Here is a 19,695-nt window from a genome sequence, read left to right on the forward strand (position 1 = left end):
GGAGGGAGAAGGTACAGGAAGGGGAGAGAGGCTACAAGAAGGGGAGAGAGGCTACAGGAAGGGGAGAGGCTATGGGAAGGTGAGAGAAGGTACAGGAAGGGGAGAGAAGGTACAGGAAGGGGAGAGAAGGTACAGGAAGGGGAGGGAAGGTACAGGAAGGGGAGAGGCTATGGGAAGGTGAGAGAAGGTACAGGAAGGGGAGAGAAGGTACAGGAAGGGGAGAGAAGGTACAGGAAGGGGAGAGGCTATGGGAAGGTGAGAGAAGGTACAGGAAGGGGAGAGAAGGTACAGGAAGGGGAGAGAAGGTACAGGAAGGGGAGAGAGGCTACAGGAAGGGGAGAGAGGCTACAGGAAGGGGAGAGAGCCTATAGGAAGAGGAAAGGCTACAGGAAGGAGAGAGAAGGTACAGGAAGGGGAAAGAGGCTACAGGAAGGAGAGAGAAGGTACAGGAAGGGGAGAGAGCCTACAGGAAGGGGAGAGAGGCTACAGGAAGGGGAGAGAGGCTACAGGAAGGGGAGAGAAGGTACAGGAAGGGGAGAGAGCCTACAGGAAGGGGAGAGAAGGTACAGGAAGGGGAGAGAAGGTACAGGAAGGGGAGAGAGGCTACAGGAAGGGGAGAGAGCCTACAGGAAGGGGAGAGAAGGTACAGGAAGGGGAGAGAAGGTACAGGAAGGGGAGAGAGGCTACAGGAAGGGGAGAGAAGGTACAGGAAGGGGAGAGAAGGTACAGGAAGGGGAGAGAGGCTACAGGAAGGGGAGAGAGCCTACAGGAAGAGGAAAGGCTACAGGAAGGAGAGAGAAGGTACAGGAAGGAGAGACGGGCTACAGGAAGGAGAGAGAGCCTACAGGAAGAGGAAAGGCTACAGGAAGGAGAGAGAAGGTACAGGAAGGGGAAAGAGGCTACAGGAAGGGGAGAGAGCCTACAGGAAGAGGAAAGGCTACAGGAAGGAGAGAGAAGGTACAGGAAGGGGAGAGAGGCTACAGGAAGGAGAGAGAGCCTATAGGAAGAGGAAAGGCTACAGGAAGGAGAGAGAAGGTACAGGAAGGGGAAAGAGGCTACAGGAAGGAGAGAGAAGGTACAGGAAGGGGAGAGAGCCTACAGGAAGGGGAGAGAGGCTACAGGAAGGGGAGAGAGGCTACAGGAAGGAGAGAGAGGCTACAGGAAGGAGAGAGAAGGTACAGGAAGGGGAGAGAGCCTACAGGAAGGGGAGAGAGGCTACAGGAAGGAGAGAGAAGGTACAGGAAGGGGAGAGAGGCTACAGGAAGGAGAGAGAAGGTACAGGAAGGGGAGAGATACTACAGGAAGGGGAGAGAGGCTACAGGAAGGGGAGAGAGGCTACAGGAAGGAGAGAGAGGCTACAGGAAGGAGAGAGAAGGTACAGGAAGGGGAGAGAGCCTACAGGAAGGGGAGAGAGGCTACAGGAAGGAGAGAGAGGCTACAGGAAGGGGAGAGAGGCTACAGGAAGGAGAGAGAAGGTACAGGAAGGGGAGAGATACTACAGGAAGGGGAGAGAGGCTACAGGAAGGAGAGAGAGCCTATAGGAAGAGGAAAGGCTACAGGAAGGAGAGAGAAGGTACAGGAAGGGGAGAGATACTACAGGAAGGGGAGAGAGGCTACAGGAAGGAGAGAGAGCCTATAGGAAGAGGAAAGGCTACAGGAAGGAGAGAGAAGGTACAGGAAGGGGAGAGAGGCTACAGGAAGGAGAGAGAAGGTACAGGAAGGGGAGAGGCTACAGGAAGGAGAGAGGCTACAGGAAGGGGAGAGAGCCTACAGGAAGGGGAGAGAGGCTACAGGAAGGAGAGAGAAGGTACAGGAAGGGGAGAGATACTACAGGAAGGGGAGAGAGGCTACAGGAAGGAGAGAGAGCCTATAGGAAGAGGAAAGGCTACAGGAAGGAGAGAGAAGGTACAGGAAGGGGAGAGATACTACAGGAAGGGGAGAGAGGCTACAGGAAGGAGAGAGAGCCTATAGGAAGAGGAAAGGCTACAGGAAGGAGAGAGAAGGTACAGGAAGGGGAGAGAGGCTACAGGAAGGAGAGAGAAGGTACAGGAAGGAGAGAGGCTACAGGAAGGAGAGAGAGCCTATAGGAAGAGGAAAGGCTACAGGAAGGAGAGAGAAGGTACAGGAAGGGGAGAGAGGCTACAGGAAGGGGAGAGAGCCTACAGGAAGAGGAAAGGCTACAGGAAGGAGAGAGAAGGTACAGGAAGGAGAGACGGGCCACAGGAAGGAGAGAGAAGGTACAGGAAGGAGAGACGGGCTACAGGAAGGAGAGAGGGGCTACAGGAAGGAGAGTAAGACTACAATAAGGGAGAGAAGTCTTCAAGGCGATGGACTACAGGAAGGAGAGAGATCACACCTTGGAAGTCTGTGCTTCCTCCACTAGCTTGACAATCTGGGAGAGGGTGGTGTCTGCCCCGACATGGGTGGCCTCAATGATCAACATCCCGTTCTGGTTGATGGAGCCCCCAATCACAGAGTTCCCTGTAAAACAAGTGGACAGTGTACCATCCATACCAGGAAACCACTCACTGGACAGTGTACCATCCATACCAGGATACCACTCACTGGACAGTGTACCATCCATACCAGGAAACCACTCACTGGACAGTGTACCATCCATACAAGGATACCACTCTAACTGGACAGTGTACCATCCATACCAGGAAACCACTCAATGGACAGTGTACCATCCATACCAGGAAACCACTCACTGGACAGTGTACCATCCATACAAGGATACCACTCTAACTGGACAGTGTACCATCCATACCAGGATACCACTCAATGGACAGTGTACCATCCATACCAGGAAACCACTCACTGGACAGTGTACCATCCATACCAGGATACCACCTACTGGACAGTGTACCACCCATACCAGGATACCACTGACTGGACAGTGTACCATCCATACCAGGAAACCACTGACTGGACAGTGTTACATCACTACCAGGATACCACTCACTGGACAGTGTACCATCCATACCAGGAAACCACTCACTGGACAGTGTACCATCCATACCAGGATACCACTCACTGGACAGTGTACCATCCATACCAGGAAACCACTCACTGGACAGTGTTACATCACTACCAGGATACCACTCACTGGACAGTGTACCATCCATACCAGGATACCACTCACTGGACAGTGTACCACCCATACCAGGATACCACTGACTGGACAGTGTACCATCCATACCAGGATACCACTCACTGGACAGTGTACCATCCATACCAGGATACCACTCACTGGACAGTGTACCATCCATACCAGGATACCACTCACTGGACAGTGTACCATCCATACCAGGATACCACTCACTGGACAGTGTTACATCACTACCAGGATACCACTCACTGGACAGTGTACCATCCATACCAGGATACCACTCACTGGACAGTGTACCATCCATACCAGGATACCACTCACTGGACAGTGTACCATCCATACCAGGATACCACTCACTGGACAGTGTACCATCCATACCAGGAAACCACTCACAAGACTGAACAAGAGGGGACAGCAACCTCTTCAGCATAAATACAGAAGGTCATTTTCAAAATTTGGGGGCCACTTTCTGAGAGGTCAAATAAAACTTAAAACCCCATGGTATGCAGGTTATTGATGCAGGATATCTGTCCACAAGTAACATTAGTGACACACAAAAATTCTGCATGGCATCTTTCTCAGATATTACGTATTGCAGCAACAATATCCGATGTCATAAATAATTAGCCTCAACAGTTTGTTTGTGATCACTGTGATTAGCATGTCTCTTCAAGGTACTTGTTATAAAATTAGAAAGTAGCTTTGTCATTGAATAAGATTTCCCATGATTTATACAAAGCTGACATGGTGTCATTTCTTCCTGAGTAATGCTGCAACCATGTGTAGTCATAAAACAAGGTTCGCTGAAAATTTCTACCTTTCTCAGTTTTTCTACCTTTCCTCAGTCTGTCAGCATTGTCACTCTCAGGTGAGCCATCCGACACATTCTGTGTATCTCTAATGAGGACGATGTAGTCTTTGAAAATATTTGTTTTAATTTCAATTCAGGTTTTTACATAAACTTATGACATACAATTAGTTGTTAGTTTCACCAGTCATCTATAATACAGTGTATCTGACCTGTGTAACCTACAAATTGCCCCCTGGCCAGAAGCTTCATTTGCTGATTGGCCAAGCTAACATCTATTGTTAAACTGCATGCCTTGATTACACTGCATACTCTCTCAGCACATAACTTGACGAACTACTCAGAACAGCAAAAAAGAAAATATGGTACGGTTTTCAAGATCTGCTCCAGAATCGAGGACTACCGCCATTTTCAGTCTAAATAAAAGTCATTGCCATGGAAACTCGAAAAATTTTTTTTTAAATCCTCAACTATCAAAAGACACCAGTTCACCACTAGACCTATCTATGTGCCAAGTTTGGTGAAGAAATATGGTACGGTTTTCAAGATCTGGTGCTCTGACAATGTCACAACAGTCATAGTTTAACATAAAACAAATGTACCATTGTTATCACATTGTTACACATGGCCCTTGGCCATTATGTTAATTGTTTAAACATTCCACCATGCACCTGGCCCATAGTTCTACAATATCTTAAAATTTATACTCGATAAAACAAGAGTTAGGCTAAGTCATCAGAAAGATGACATATCCCCCCGGCAGCTGTCAGTAAAGTAACCATAAGTAAATGTGCAATTCTGTATGTAATGAGTCAAGAGTTGAATGTTCTTGAAGAAGCATACATTGTTTACCCACAAAAGATCCACCATGGTCGCATCCATATGAAATGAAAAGGAAAATAAGTGTGTTTCTGTGGGTTTTTGTCATGCAAACAAATGACAAATTACAAGAAACAATAACTAATCAAGCGTATAATCAAGGAAGTCATCTATATCCCCCGCCCATTTTAACACGTTATGGTCCCAAACCAGGTAACTGACCCAACATTTGTCATAGCCAATGTCAAAATAACTGCAATGGAAATTCTAAAATAAACATTTCTAAAACTCCTTAATATCGCATATGGCACCAGTTCAGTATGTGCTTTATATGTAGACATGCAATGTTTGGTAAGGAAATATTTAACAGTTTATTTGTTATACTTCATAAGTGAACCCATCCTATATCAAAACTTAAATCCAACTTGTTGCCATGGAAACTTAAAAAATAATATAAAAAAAAATTCCTAAATAGCAAAAGGCACCAGTTCAGTATGTGCCTGGTAGACATGCAAAGTTTTGTAAGAAAGTATTTAACAGTTTTAGAGTTACGCTCCGGAAACGAACACCACCCTAAAAGAACCTAAGTCCAACTTGTTGCCATGGAAACGTAAAAAAATATAAATTTGTAAAATTCCTAAATAGCAAAAGGCACCAGTTCAGCATGAGTCTGATAGACATGCAAAGTTTTGTTAGAAAGTTTTGAATGGGTTTTGAGTTATGCTCCTGAAACGAACTCTACCCAATAGTAAGTCCAACTTGTTGACATGGAAACGTAAAAAATTCCTAAATAGCAAAAGGCACCAGTTCAGCATGGAGCACAGGACCCATTCTGCCTTGGAATCTGCACTTGGTCCAATGTTTGTGTGATAAAACTACCAACATGCTCTGTTGAAGTGAAATGACTGCAGGATATGAGAAAATGAAAACAAACAGAAACTCCATGTTTTACCTCTGGAACAGAAATCCCTCACCTTCAGATTTTGGAACTGGCATGCTCTCCCCAGTGATGAGAGATTCGTCACATGTGGAGGTGCCCTCTATCACTCGGGCATCAACTGGAATCTTCTCCCCGGGAACCACCTACAACAAAGTCACAATCTCAGGGCGCCGCAGTTTGGAAATAAACATAATTCAGTGCCTGGACAGTTTACTTGGAACTGACAGCATAATCAACCAATCAGGGTGGGGGCTTCTAGATTCTCAGTACAAGTGGAGCATACAGAGTATGCTATATAGATACCGTATTTTCTTGAGTATAGTGCACACTTTTTTTCCAAAAAAAACCACAGCTGTGTAGAAGGGGGTGCGCATCATACACACCATGATAAAGACATTACCGTGAGCAAGTAACACCGGAAATACCATGTCAACATACTGAATACTGTCCATACTGAAGTATACTGTCATGGCAGCTACCCTAAAAAGATGACCTGATGGTTTGTATCAGTCAACAATTGATGAAGTGATAATGACATCTGTAAATCAATTATTTGAAATTATACAAGTTCATTATGATGAATTGTCCAAAACTAAGAGGACTCCTGGGGTCCCTGGAGTTTGCTCCCATAGTATTTGAATCTAGGGACATCTAAATCTTAAATGTTTAACATGAAGGTAATGACAAGGACACCGTGTTTTTTATGCTTAATTTTGAAGACAGTAATAATCATATAGCCATAGTAAAGTTATGTTCCCCAATACAAAGTGACTTGGTTGCAGATTACAGTAAATATTTTTAGTAAATGGAACATTCATTCGCAGTGAATAGTCAGAAAGATTTCTGGGATTCAATCCCAAAGATGAAACCTCTTTTAACCAATCAGATTGAAAAGATTCCCATGTGTTTTCCTTTGCACCATGATGAAGCTCCGGCAGCCAACACATCCAGGCTAGCCTTCATGATGCAGGTGCTCACCTTGAGATAATCTCCCCTGTGTACGAGGTCCACCTGTATTGTCTCTTCACGGATGACATTGCCCTCCTTGTCCAGTTCCACAAGCACAGCCTCAGACGCCTGGAGAGACAACAGCTTAGCCAGAGCCTCGCTTGTCTTGCCCTGTGGGAGATAGTCACGGTGCTTTTACCATGCGTACAGACCATGGCTCATACAAAGCTAGAGTCACCACAATAAAGACACTTAATAGTTGTTTTCAAGGCAATTATCTCCTTTTTCAAGGCAGTTATCGATCTTAATAATTCTTAAGCAATCAAGTTACCCACTATTCTATTCCTACATGATGTCATACACATCCTGAGATATGTCCAGGATTCTAAATTAAGTGCCGTTGGCAGAGCAAATTGGGAAAATAACTGTCATTTTGTTCAAAAATTATTTTTGTTATTAAGTTCTTATTTTCTTAACTTCAGAGGTATTTTAAAACTCTACTTCAAGATTACATTCAATGCAATAATATGAAACTAAGCATTAAAACTTCTTCCTATTAAATGGTCTTAAAAACAAAAAAATCATATATATTAAAATGATTTAGAAAAATTTTAATTCTAATTTTGGAATTTTCAATGAATTTTGCCACAGACTTGGGGCCAAATATCACCCTCTGAGCAAGTCTAGTCAAACCCCTAGTGTCCTTTCCACAAAGCCATCGTAGCAATATGGCTATTGTAAATCCCATACTTTAACATAGACTTACGTACAACTGTCGTGCTATAGGACGCTGGACATCAATGAGAAGAAAAAATTTGCAATATATTTATTTAACTGCTTAGTTACAAATGCACTTGGTATTAAAGATTCACATTCTACACCAAACTGCGACTAGAAGTTCAGAATTTGTTTCCACACTGATATCAGATGAGTTCTCCCTACAAGAGGCATCGTGGCTGTTTGTTTATAAACACCTTGTGCAAGGACTTAAAAATAACCTGTCATGATAAAAGAGAGCATAATACTATTAGCACTCATTTTGAGATTATTCAGTGTGTGATCCAAGGTGAACCACGTGGTCTCACTGTCTTCTCTGAAGGTACCAGTAATCAATGTCGTCACCCCTTGATATTCAATGTTTCAGATGAGGGTTATTACAACAACTGCTTGTCTTACATTCTATCTTCGGATCACAAATTACCTTAGCTACGTGTTCCAGCCATCTGCCAAGAGCTATGAACACCATCAACATAGGGGTCGTCTCGAAGAACGTCACTGGACTTAGTGTCTCTTCCAGTGCCATGGCAACTATGACGACTATCACGGAGTATGTATAGGATATTGTGGTTGCAAGGACAACCAGGACATCCATGTTTGTTGCTCGATGCTTCAGTGCTTTGTATGCTTGTATGTAGAAGTACCGACCCCCAATAAACTGAAAACGTAAGATATCTATTAAAATCATTTAAAAGCATTTCCTTATCAGTTCAAAATGAAGATGAGTCATCAGGAAATGACATATCCCCCCGTTCTGGTGCAATTTGGAAATGGAGTTTGGCTACTTTAAGCAGTACTTGTGAAGCTGTAGTCACAAAATAGACAGATTACACCCATGAATTTCTCCTCATATAGTTTTAGATGTCCTTATAAAGTTTCAGGTTCATCCTCGCAGCTGGTTCTGCGAAGTCATCAAAAGGTAGTCAACCCATAATACACCGATATTGGACAGGCACACAATGTACAATCCACTTTGCCATAAGTTCACGTGGAATGTTGATCACAATGATAAACTATAGCCGAACGCTTTGACTTACCTGAACTGGTGTGGCGAGGATGAAGAGAAGCAAGTTCTCAACTGACAAACCAGGCAGAATCATAAGCTGGTAATGGCCACCGGAATGTTTTGGCATGGGTGTGGTGGAACTGTTTGAGTCGTTGCCTCCCATGGGGGAATGAGGCTGGGGCTTGGAGGCGAACATGAAGTACATCATCACAGTCATCGCTGGGATGCCGAAAACCAGCGACAGCAAAAAAGAGTTGCGCCATCTGGTGGGAGGAGAGTAAACAGGTATTGTAAAGCAAAGCCAAGTCTGTTTTTCAGTGGGATAAATATACAATTTGAAAAAGAGTTTCATGTTTGCTGATTTTTGCTCAATGAAAGTTGACCATTTCATGGCACATGTTTACCTAAGTGTGTAGACTTCTAACAAGTGAAATGGACGATAAACATGTTATTTCTTGAATGGACTTTGTAAGACATGTCATCAGTTCTAGGGCTGCAATGAATACACTGTTAGGTGAATACGATTCGTATCATGAATATAGGGCAACGAACACAAATATACAATTACAAGTCAGCAGTTGATGTATTATTTATGATATTCAGCGAAACAACAACAAAATTTGTTATTTGACATGGTTTGTTAATTATTTATTACACATTTATATACTGCACTTATCCAGGTACTAGAATCTGCTCAAATGCGACAATGACCAGTGACTAAAATACTGTCAAATTAAATATAAAAGAGTGTTGTCTTTGAAGAAATCTATGCATATAATATGTTCTTATGGATATTTTAAGGGTCAGGGTATGTAGATTCACATGACTGTATATTCATAAATATTTGATTCTAGTGACCACGAATAACAAATTCAATTCATGAATGGATACGGTTCGATTCACTGAATACGCGAGTGAATCCTAACAACCATGGTCATCACATTTTGCGAGCCTGTGCAGAGGTACTAGGTTGAACTCTAGGTAGAAGAGTGAAGACAGAGATTGACAACAAAAGACTTGTTTGCTTCAGCTTGTTTAAAGCTTGTATGAGGGAAGAGATATTCAGAACAAGACTGACCGTCGTATGTCGTGTCGATGGTCATATCTGGCTGCCTTCTTGTCATCATCGGTCATAAGAAAAGCATCAAACCCCAGGCTCTGGAAAGACATAATGACAGTAGCTACATAGAATAATATCAATCAGTTCCACAGACAATAGTGCCATTACTATAGTCATATATAGCAGAGATATATTTGTTTGTGATGCATTCAACAATATTCCAGCTTTATCTGCCTGCAAATAATCAATCTGGGCCTAGGAACACATGTTTGATAGCATGACAGATTCCCCACACCAGGGTACACAGACTTAGACAAGTCACAAAGCCTGACCACTCATCCTCATTTTATTTGGCTTTTACAATTATGACAAGCTGGAGGTACTGGGGACCTATTCTGGGGACCTATTCTGGGGACCTATTCTGGGGACCTGTACTGAGGACCTATTCTGGGGACCTATTCTGGGGACCTGTACTGAGGACCTATTCTGGGGACCTGTACTGGGGACCTATTCTGGGGACCTATTCTGGGGACCTATTCTGGGGACCTATTCTGAGGACCTATTCCGCCCTGGAACCACCACAAACTGTGAACTTTAAGACTGATTTAAACAGGAATGTGGTTTTAGTCATTCATAGTTTCCTTCCCCGTTGGCATTCTGGGAAAGAACACTGGTCCCCATCAGCCTATGACTTTCATTGTTGATGACTGAATGGATCAGGTGATCAAGCTTGGTGTCTTGGTAGATTTCTGGTCATTGTACCCAATGGTGTACATCGATGCTCATATTAATTATCACCGGTCCAGATTCTATTCTTTTAAGGCCACTGTCATATGGCTGGAATACTGAAGAGGGCAGCATTAAACATGAAACAAACAAAACCTTTGTTAGTTCGACGGGAAATATATTTGCATCGGACTACCAACCTTGACAGCCTCGATGACAGTGCGTGGTCCAGTCACCTCAGTGTCGTACACGAACTTGCCAGTGGATGTGGAGAGTGCAACAGCAGCAGAAATTATACCTGGCTTCTTCCTCATGCTGGACTCAATCAGGTGAACACATGATGAACATGTCATTCCAGTTATCTGGAAACAAACGGATATAATACAATCATCATTAGATTTTCATCCTCACAACATGAGATGGATTTCTTTTTTAAGTAATCATTAAGAACATGCTATCCACAAAAAGTTTCATGACTTCATCATAATACCATCTTCCCGAAGCAAGAGAGTAAACTGACTATAAAAGTCCAGTTTCCACCCTTGCCGAACTAGGCTGGTATTATGGAGTTACATTTTGGCTGGACTAACGAGTCTATGCATAGTCCAATCAAAATCACGCAACGAAATCGAAATGCGGTTCGTAAACTGTCGTGCAGATTTCGGTCGATTGCAGGATTTGCAAATCATGTGCACCGCAAACTCGTCAACAGATATTTTCTGAATCTTTTCATGTTTTTAATCAAGGTGCTCACGTGATTTGATGCATTTCACGATGTAAGATCCGTTTTATCACATTATAGACCTTGATTATTGATCAGATCGTCTTGACTGGGCGCCGCTGTTTTGTTTAATGCAAATGCGAGTGATACGAGAGGCGGAATCTGATTGATCCATAGGAGAGGCTTAGAAGGGACATAACTCGTAATAGCCACTGGCAGCGCTACCATCGAGCCCAGGAATTCCAGCCAAGTTCAGCCAGGGTGGAAACTGGACTTTTAAAGTCAGTTAACTCTCTTGCCTCGGGAAGATGTCATACTACAGATTGCCATAGAAAAATCAAAGCTATCTTTAAAACAGTGTAAAACATATTCAAACATTAAAAGGTGGAGCTTCTCCCTTGATGGACTTACAGTGAGTTCCACCACGCCCTGCCCATCCCCCTCCTGTTCCACCACAGTGGCTGAGAATCCCAAGTCGTTGATTGCGTTGGCGATCTGAGACGGGAGGATATACTCTGGGTCGTACTTCACCTCCGCTTTCTGGGCCATTAGTGCCACCAGGACACTCTTCACACCTGCATTCAAGTCAGACAGTGAGACAGTATAGCATCAACAGTACTGTAGTAATCGCATCTCTGCATTTTGTAACCTTTTAATTGTACATGCAGCTATTTCAAGATGAGAAAGAAGTACTTTTCTATAAACATTAACTTCCATTGTGATGCAGCCACCAAATTAGCTGTTTTATTCAAACGTGGTTATTGTCATTTGATACATCTGATTGACCAATCAGCATTGAATAATTTCCAAATTGATGGTAAAGCATAAAATATATTTCTGCATAAAGAGAGGGATGTTTAGTAATGTATATGTAAAAGTATTCACTTCTGAAAATACTTCTCTTTATAAGAGGTTTTTCATTGCCAGAGATAACATGTAATGCTTTTGAATAATTACTTTTTTTAAGATTAATTCTTATGACTATTTGGAATGCATTTTGTAGTTATGTATTTTTTTTTAATAATTACCGTATCGACATAATAAGCGCCCACGGCGATATTTGCTAAGATATTGGCTATTGAACAATCCCAATCAGCACCCCTTCTAAGTGATCAATGTACACAAGACTTATTTATTCACGTATAATATGCACTCGTGTGTTTTATGCACCCTTCATTATGGGCATTTAATTCTGGAAAAATATATCTGTCGTACATAAACCACGAAATTTATCTTTCAACTCAATTTATCTTTTCAATAAGAGCCCCCTATTTCTAATTTTGAGAGTGCCCTGGGCGCTTATTACGTCGAATACAGTAATCAAAGATTGAGCGGTTGGGAAAATTAAAATATATCAAAGTTCATAATTAGGGCAAAATGGTGGATCCTGGCATTGCAAAAGGTCACAACTATTCACAGTTAACAGTGTCAACTTATACCACTGGGTCAGCTTGTTAAGAGTGAGGAGTTGGGCTTAACATCACTTTGTTGCTTAAATCCACACTATGCAATACTTCAGCCATATATATAACAGTGACCAGTAAATAATCAAATCTGGACCAGACAATCCAGTGATTGACATTATGAGCAACATCTCACACTGGTACAATGACATGCAGTCACCGAGCCTGACCACACAATCCATTTGGTCAATTCGTATGATAGTTGAAAATTTCAATTTATTTCAACCACCTTGTAAATGGTTTAGAAAGAAAAATCATCAAATAATTTAATATAAAGAGGCCACAATTGGAGATTGGTGTACTGTCCCCTGATACCATTGACTATTTGTGGAGTGTGTAGGCTGTACCTTCTACTTTGATGACGTTTTTCTCGATGGTGGAGACGCATGAGGCACATGTCATCCCTCGGACAACCAGGAAACACTTCTCCAGGTCCTCCTCTTCTCCATGGAAGCGGACGCTGGACTGTGCAATACTAGCCTGACTGGCCGAGCTCCGTATCGATGAGCCAACATGAGATGGATTCAGTAGCCCCTCTGAAAGACAGTGACCTTGTGTAAGTTGGAATATTTTTTAATTTACAGAAAAACATAATTCTGGATTTAGATAGATCAGAGTTAAATTGTAGTGCTACATATCCAAACAAAAGAGCTGTTCTCTGCATTCTGAATTCATAGAAGACAATGCCTATTTTTCAATTTCTAAAAATCCCAACACGTTTTTCATTGACATACCTGGTGACACTATTTCACCTTTTTTTGTAAATCAAATCTACTTGAAATATTTTGGTTATTGTTTTTTTTTTCATTTTCTTTGATCATGATGATGATGGAAAAAGGCTCCTAACATGGCAAGTATTGAGTTTTCATGTATCAAATAGCAACTTTACAATCAATACACATACCATATCAGTCTTGTGAGCATCATGTAAGACTAACCTGCTGCTGTTGCTTCAAAGCCCATATCTTCCACAGCAGCACACAGCATGCCTGGTGTCACTTTGTTCAAATAGTAAACAAACACCCCTTCCTGATTGGCCAAAGAAACCTTGACATTCTTAATCCCAGGATGCTCGGCCATCTTTCCTTCGATGGTCTTCACACATGAATTGCACGTCATACCTCGGATGTTGATCAGTACAGTTGCCAGTCCTTCGTCTGAAGATCCACGACTTTCAGCCACTGAAGCACCGAATCCCATGTCATCAATCATAGCTGCGATCTTTCCTGGATCTGTTACCGAAGGATCATATTGTACCAGCCCGTTCTTGTTCTCCAGCGACACCTTTATACCTTTGATGCCCCTCTTGTTGGAAATGTTAGATTCAATGTTTTTCACACATGAGCCACATGTCATGCCGTCAATATCGATGACACATTCGGCTTCTCCAGACGTCTTCCTTGATGCAATGGCCTCGAACTCATCCACACTGGCTGAAGGGGGAAGGGAGGCTTCAAATCCCATTTCATCAATTTCATCGCGAAGCTTATCAGGGTTTGAACCCTTTGGGTCGTATATGATGAAGGCCTCTTTGTCTGCCAGTGACACTCGGATTTCAATGACTCCTGACTTCTTGCCGATGTGGGATTCAATATGGCGGACGCAAGACTGACATGTCATTCCCTCCACATGAATCCTTGTTGCCAGGTTTCGAGAGCTGCTGTGTCGCACTTTAGCCTCAAAGCCCATTTCATCAATCTCACTACTGATCTTGGAGGCATTCAGCTTCTGGGCATCAAATTCGACTTCTGCGCAATTTTTCTCCAGTGAGACAGAAATATGGTAGATGCCATCAAGTTTGCTGATGTTGTTTTCGATTGTACGAACACAGGACATGCATGTCATCCCCACGATATCAATGACAGCTTCAGAAGAGTTGTCTCCCTTTGAATATGCTGACCCTTGAATGTCCTTGACCTTGGCCTCAAAGCCCATGTTGTCTATCCTCTCTGCTAAGTATGGGGGGCTTGTCTCGGATGGCCTATACTTTATGGTAGCTTCCTTATCTTCAAGGATTACCTGCAAAATAAGGTTTAAAAGACATCAAAGAAAATTCTAACAACATTTTGTTGCTGGCTGACATGGTAAGCTTCATCAAATAAGCAAAAATACTTATTCTGGTAAATGTTCCAGATTGGCAATAAAATAATGAAATAAATGTGATTGTAAAATGTAATTTTAAAAGGAGATCTTAAATGTTCAAAATAGTGGCTTGACCATTATGGTGTGGTCAGAGATATCTAAGGCCGGCTAGTAATCATTCAATTCTCCTAACCTGGCTGTTGACAACAACCTTTCCACATTATCTATATAGTTTCAAAACTCATCTGTGAGCATTAAATTTATAGTCACCATTCAAATATAACACAAGGCAACATCAGGGACATAATGATGTCATCAAACACTATGACATCATTACTGCCATACAGGCCGGCAAGTCCACTCAGATCTGTCTTGTGACCTCCATCAGATGGTAACGAAGTGTGGGCAGGGTCAAATGTGACATGACAAACAAGTAATCACATCAAACATTATGGCCTATTAAACACCTCCCACCTCAATTTTTTTTAAGGAAAGATTTTATATGTAGTTTATTATTTCCAAATGGCACAATCTCATCCCTGTCCCATCCCCTACTGCTGGTGTGCATATCAATCAACCCTGACTGACAGTTGAAGACAATCCCCCTCATCCCCGCTATGTAGGTCATATGTTATCTGTCACCGACACACAAGTCGAAAACAGCCACACAAGTATCGGGTCATGTTGCGGTCTCAACAACTACTTCACTGTCTGTTTTTGCATGCATGTTTTACAATGTTACTTGTCTAGGAATCCAAGCAAGAAGCCCTTCGCAGGCTTATTCAGAAAAAAAGTAAATTTTTGTTTGAAATACAATTTTTTTTCAATTAATATTTTTCCAAATTCAGAGTTTTTTTTGTGTGATATTAATTTTGCAGTTCATGTCAATATAGATAACTCCAGAGTGGGATTCATCACTAACAGCTGCTGCAGACTTGCTGTCAATTATCTGCCTCTGAGCCAACCTGGACAAATCCCTGTATTGAATGTGAAATACTGTGTAATATGACTATCATATCTTAACTGGAACAAACAATATGACATCATATCTTAAATATTTAGTCCCCAGGGCAGCCAACTCAGTCATTTTATCTGAATATTTCTTTGTTGCTTGGCAGGCAGAAATTTACCTATAGAAAGAGTGATATAAACATCTATATGTGGACAGAATTAGATAATTCCAGGCAGTGACCTCAGGCCCAACATGATCCTTAGGCCAGAATATCCACATTTACTTATGATGAATTGAATGATGATCTGAAATTGCAGGTTGTGAAAGTTTACAGGTCTTAGACGTCATTACGTCATGATTCACATATATTTCCCCCATATATTATATACATTCCAGATGCTATTCAAAACATATCAGGACTTACAATATTAAACAGTGTGATTGAACACATTAAACTGTATCTTGTATATTTTTAAATGCAAGACATATGTAAAATAAAAAATTACTCCTGAGTGATTCTTTGACCTTTCATACGCGCATTCTAATCAGTTTATCATATTTTTGCGAATAACATTCATTTATAGGGGTCTTCTTGCAGGTTACAGAAAGGGGCGAGGGTGACAATGGACTGGACCTCTGTGCCCCACACTGCGAGGAGAGAACAATTACAGGGTCCACATATAATGTGCCATCTAAGTTCTAAGAATGTTGTAACTCAGGACCTACTCCTTGAAACAGACTTGCAATAGCTGTAGCACCAAAATCGCTTGTACATGTGAGCCACGAGACTTTTAACATATACAATAACTATCAAACGTTTTTTTATCTTCTTTAGACCATCACCCGTTCATTATAAAAGTTTCAACAACACATGTCTGAAGGTCAGTTGAAGGTGTAATATGAACCTGACAAACGTGACGAACATGACAACATCCTGTACAGTTATGCAGTCAAGGTATTGATTACCATCCTATGCATGGTCGGTGAGGCTACCTGCAACATGATGCCATGGATGATATTGAACATAAATGTGAACTTATATTCACAACCTGCTTGTGCAATAACATTCCTACAGCATATTACTTATAGGAAAGTATGTAGAAAACTTATGATACTGGATATCTTTGTATAAAATAATTTCTTCAAGGAAATGCTGGACAAAAATAACTTGGCTCAGAGCTGACCACAACAACAAAAACTTTTTACAGGCCCCCCAAACAATTGTCTGGCTACTTTCAGACAAAAGAAACTGTATGTCTTGAAGCACTCACAGAAACAATATTTGGTCTTAGAAACAGTGTTTCACTGGTGTAGCGGATAGAGTGTCAGTGGATGGTTAGTGATTCAATTCCTGGCTGTGTCTTACACTAGATCATAGATGCCAACTTCCAAATTCCAAATTACAATTAGCATCTACGTAATGTGACTTCTGTTAGTCATTTCAGTGGTATATTTTTATTCTCATCATGAGTTTGAAACGAAAACGCCATGCTTACGATACTGAAATCAGACTGCGAGTCTTCGCTCTAGCTGATATATTTTCTCACGGGTTCATAATTCTAGATACACCGATTCACAAAATGGTTCTTTGTTGTTGATGGCAACATGTAACGATCATTATGAGATCAAAAAAAGGACAAGAAAAACAGCTTCCCACATTATGAAAGTGGATGACTGGTTTGTTAAATTTTTATTAGAAATAATAATGACTTTTTCAATATAATAACAACGTTTTTCATCTGATATTTTTGAATATCTGCAGTCCGACTTCGCAGTGTTTTTTGCCTTTCATTTCCTGGTTCAGCTTATCTGCGGGTCATATCATTTTCTTTCGTATTTCAATGGTCAAGTTAACACCTCGGCTTATCTACTGGGTCGGCTTATCCGCTGTCATATACGGTAGGTCAAATATCTAGGAAAGTAGTTCTGACATCACTTACAATGGGATGTCTTCAGATCTTTGTGTAGTGGGAGCAAGCACTTTAAGATTTGATCTAAATGATATTTCCAGGACTGCTGAACAAGGTCACTAGTGGTTTTCATCGTTATGAAGATATAATAAATACTTTTGTTTATACTAAACCTTGATCACATTTGACATGCTTTCATCAGTCCAGTGATAGTCAGCCAGACACAGAATGGCACATGACTACTGTACTGGTACTTGGCACCTTAACTATTCAAGTCATTGATTCACAGTTCAATTTCAATGGGTTTTTTTATCTGTTTCCATTAAAATATCAGGAAACTAATATTTCTTAATCATGAATTTAAACTGTTGTGTGTGATTATTGTTTAATGCCACAGTCTGCAATATTCCCGCTATATCATGTTGGCAAGTAAAGAATTATCCAAATCAGTGGTGGTTGGTTTGTTGTTTAACGCAGCACTCAGCAATATTCCAGCTATATGACAGCGGTCTGTAAATAATCAGGTCTGGACCAGACAAAGTGAGTGACATCATGAGCATCGGTCCTCATAATTGGAAAACGATGACATGCATCAACAAAGTCAGCGAACCTGACCACCCGATCCCGTTCGTCTCCTCTTACGACAAGCAAAGTCACCTGTTACTTGCGGCAAGTATGGGTTGCTGAAGACCTATTCTATCCTGGTTCTTCACGGGTCTAAACCAGTGGTGGATAGCATAAGCAACAACCTACATCATATGGCAGGTAGATACTTCACACCCATCCTCATTTCAGTTTGGCTAACGACAAACATGGGAATTGAGAACCTCTTTACATGTAGAATCTCCTTGTGAGACAAGCATGGAGTACTTGGGAAGTAATCTGTCCTAGAGTCCCTACACAGATTGTTTAAAAACAAGATATGAAAATATATCTCACCGGAATCCTCAGATATCCTTGTTGTCTGGACTTCTTCACGATAGGCATCGCTGCAGTAATATATATTCCTCTTGTATGTACAAGTATTTCCAAATGGTACTAATCCGTCAATCCTCCATTGTGTGTTTCACCTCATAACGGATACGGCTATTGATCGTCTGCTAGATGGATGTTATTCCCTGATAAAAAGCATGACAGAGATAAACTTCCTGTCTCAGAGCACACTTACGCAAAGATGAAAACCACTTCACACTCCCACCTCAAGGAAACTGATGATCTCAGAAAGGAAACGAAAGTCTGATCCAACCCTATCTGTGGATGTCCCTGATCAGTGACTCCAACAATCCTGACAGGAGCAACACGGGCCACAAAGGAAAGTTATAATAGACTGAATAACTAGACAGGACCTTCCACGGTTATATTTATGATATTCAAGGCAGACACTAGTTACATTAACATTTCGCTGGTTTACCTCAACTGTGGAAGAGCTCTAGCTGCTTTACAATATTCAAATAACTCCATAAAACTCAGCTCTGCTGTCCTATAATATGAACTTGTAAACTACTCCCCAGCTAAGTCAATCTGTCTACGGTGAAAACAAGGCCATGTAACATACTTGAAACATATCCAGACATAAAACTGTTAGAAAACATTTGCCCATATTATCCTCCTCAAATAAAAATCTGTACCAACAACAAGATTCAACAACAATCTGAACAAACAACAAGCTCAACAACAGTCTGAAAAACAACTGAAGTTCAACAATAATCAGATCCAAGATCTACAATGCTCTGAAACATCAACAACAATCTGAACCAACAACAATCTGAACCATCAACAACAATCTGAACCATCAACAATCTGAACCATCAACAATCTGAACCATCAGCAATCCGAACCAACAACGATCTGAACCATTAACAATCAAAACCAACAATCTGAACCATAAACAATCTGAACCATCAACAATTTAAACCATCAACAACAATCTGAACCACAACAATCTGAACCACAACAATCTGAACCATCAACAATCCGAACCAACAACAATCTGAACCATCAACAATCCGAACCATCAACAATCCGAACCAACAACAATCCGAACCAACAACAATCTGAACCAACAACAATCAAAACCAACAATCTGAACCATCAACAACAATCTGAACTGAAACAATCTGAACCACAACAACAATCATAACCAACAACTACCAACAACAATCTGTCAGAAGAAATAGGCAGCAATCTTTGTAAAGTATAGCCAAGGGAGTGGAGCAGGAGTAATAGATATCACTTAGCACAGTTCAGTTCACTACAAGCATATCTGTGACCTACAAGCAGGTGTTGACAACCAAACCACTGGCCTAGACCCGACACCCACATCAACAAACTGGTGGAACTGTACACCCCCACTATACCCCTGATGTGAAAG

At 41.5% G+C, this 19,695-nt stretch overlaps 1 protein-coding gene and 1 pseudogene across 4 annotated transcripts in view; one reads left to right on the top strand and one right to left on the bottom strand.

The window, feature by feature from the left end:
• Positions 1-19,695, bottom strand: part of LOC139449881 (copper-transporting ATPase 1-like) — a 54,752-nt gene that overhangs the window by 14,918 nt on the left and 20,139 nt on the right. For 3 of the 4 annotated variants that reach the window (XM_071231452.1, XM_071231451.1, XM_071231453.1), the window contains 10 exons: positions 13,319-14,399; positions 12,728-12,916; positions 11,329-11,492; positions 10,397-10,558; positions 9,489-9,568; positions 8,442-8,673; positions 7,829-8,062; positions 6,658-6,798; positions 5,714-5,822; positions 2,357-2,481 (listed from right to left, as the gene is read on the bottom strand). In XM_071231452.1, coding sequence (XP_071087553.1) covers positions 2,357-2,481; positions 5,714-5,822; positions 6,658-6,798; positions 7,829-8,062; positions 8,442-8,673; positions 9,489-9,568; positions 10,397-10,558; positions 11,329-11,492; positions 12,728-12,916; positions 13,319-14,399 — 2,517 coding nt within the window. Of the gene's footprint in view, positions 1-2,356; positions 2,482-5,713; positions 5,823-6,657; positions 6,799-7,828; positions 8,063-8,441; positions 8,674-9,488; positions 9,569-10,396; positions 10,559-11,328; positions 11,493-12,727; positions 12,917-13,318; positions 14,400-18,263; positions 18,443-19,695 lie in introns of all 4 variants that reach the window. The other variant, XM_071231455.1, reaches the window with a different exon arrangement.
• On the top strand, positions 72-2,087 carry LOC139450177 (trichohyalin-like; annotated as a pseudogene).

Source organism: Haliotis cracherodii, unplaced genomic scaffold (assembly GCF_022045235.1).
Source record: "Haliotis cracherodii isolate W230 unplaced genomic scaffold, xgHalCrac1.p SCAF_8, whole genome shotgun sequence".
Lineage (NCBI taxonomy): Eukaryota > Metazoa > Mollusca > Gastropoda > Lepetellida > Haliotidae > Haliotis > Haliotis cracherodii.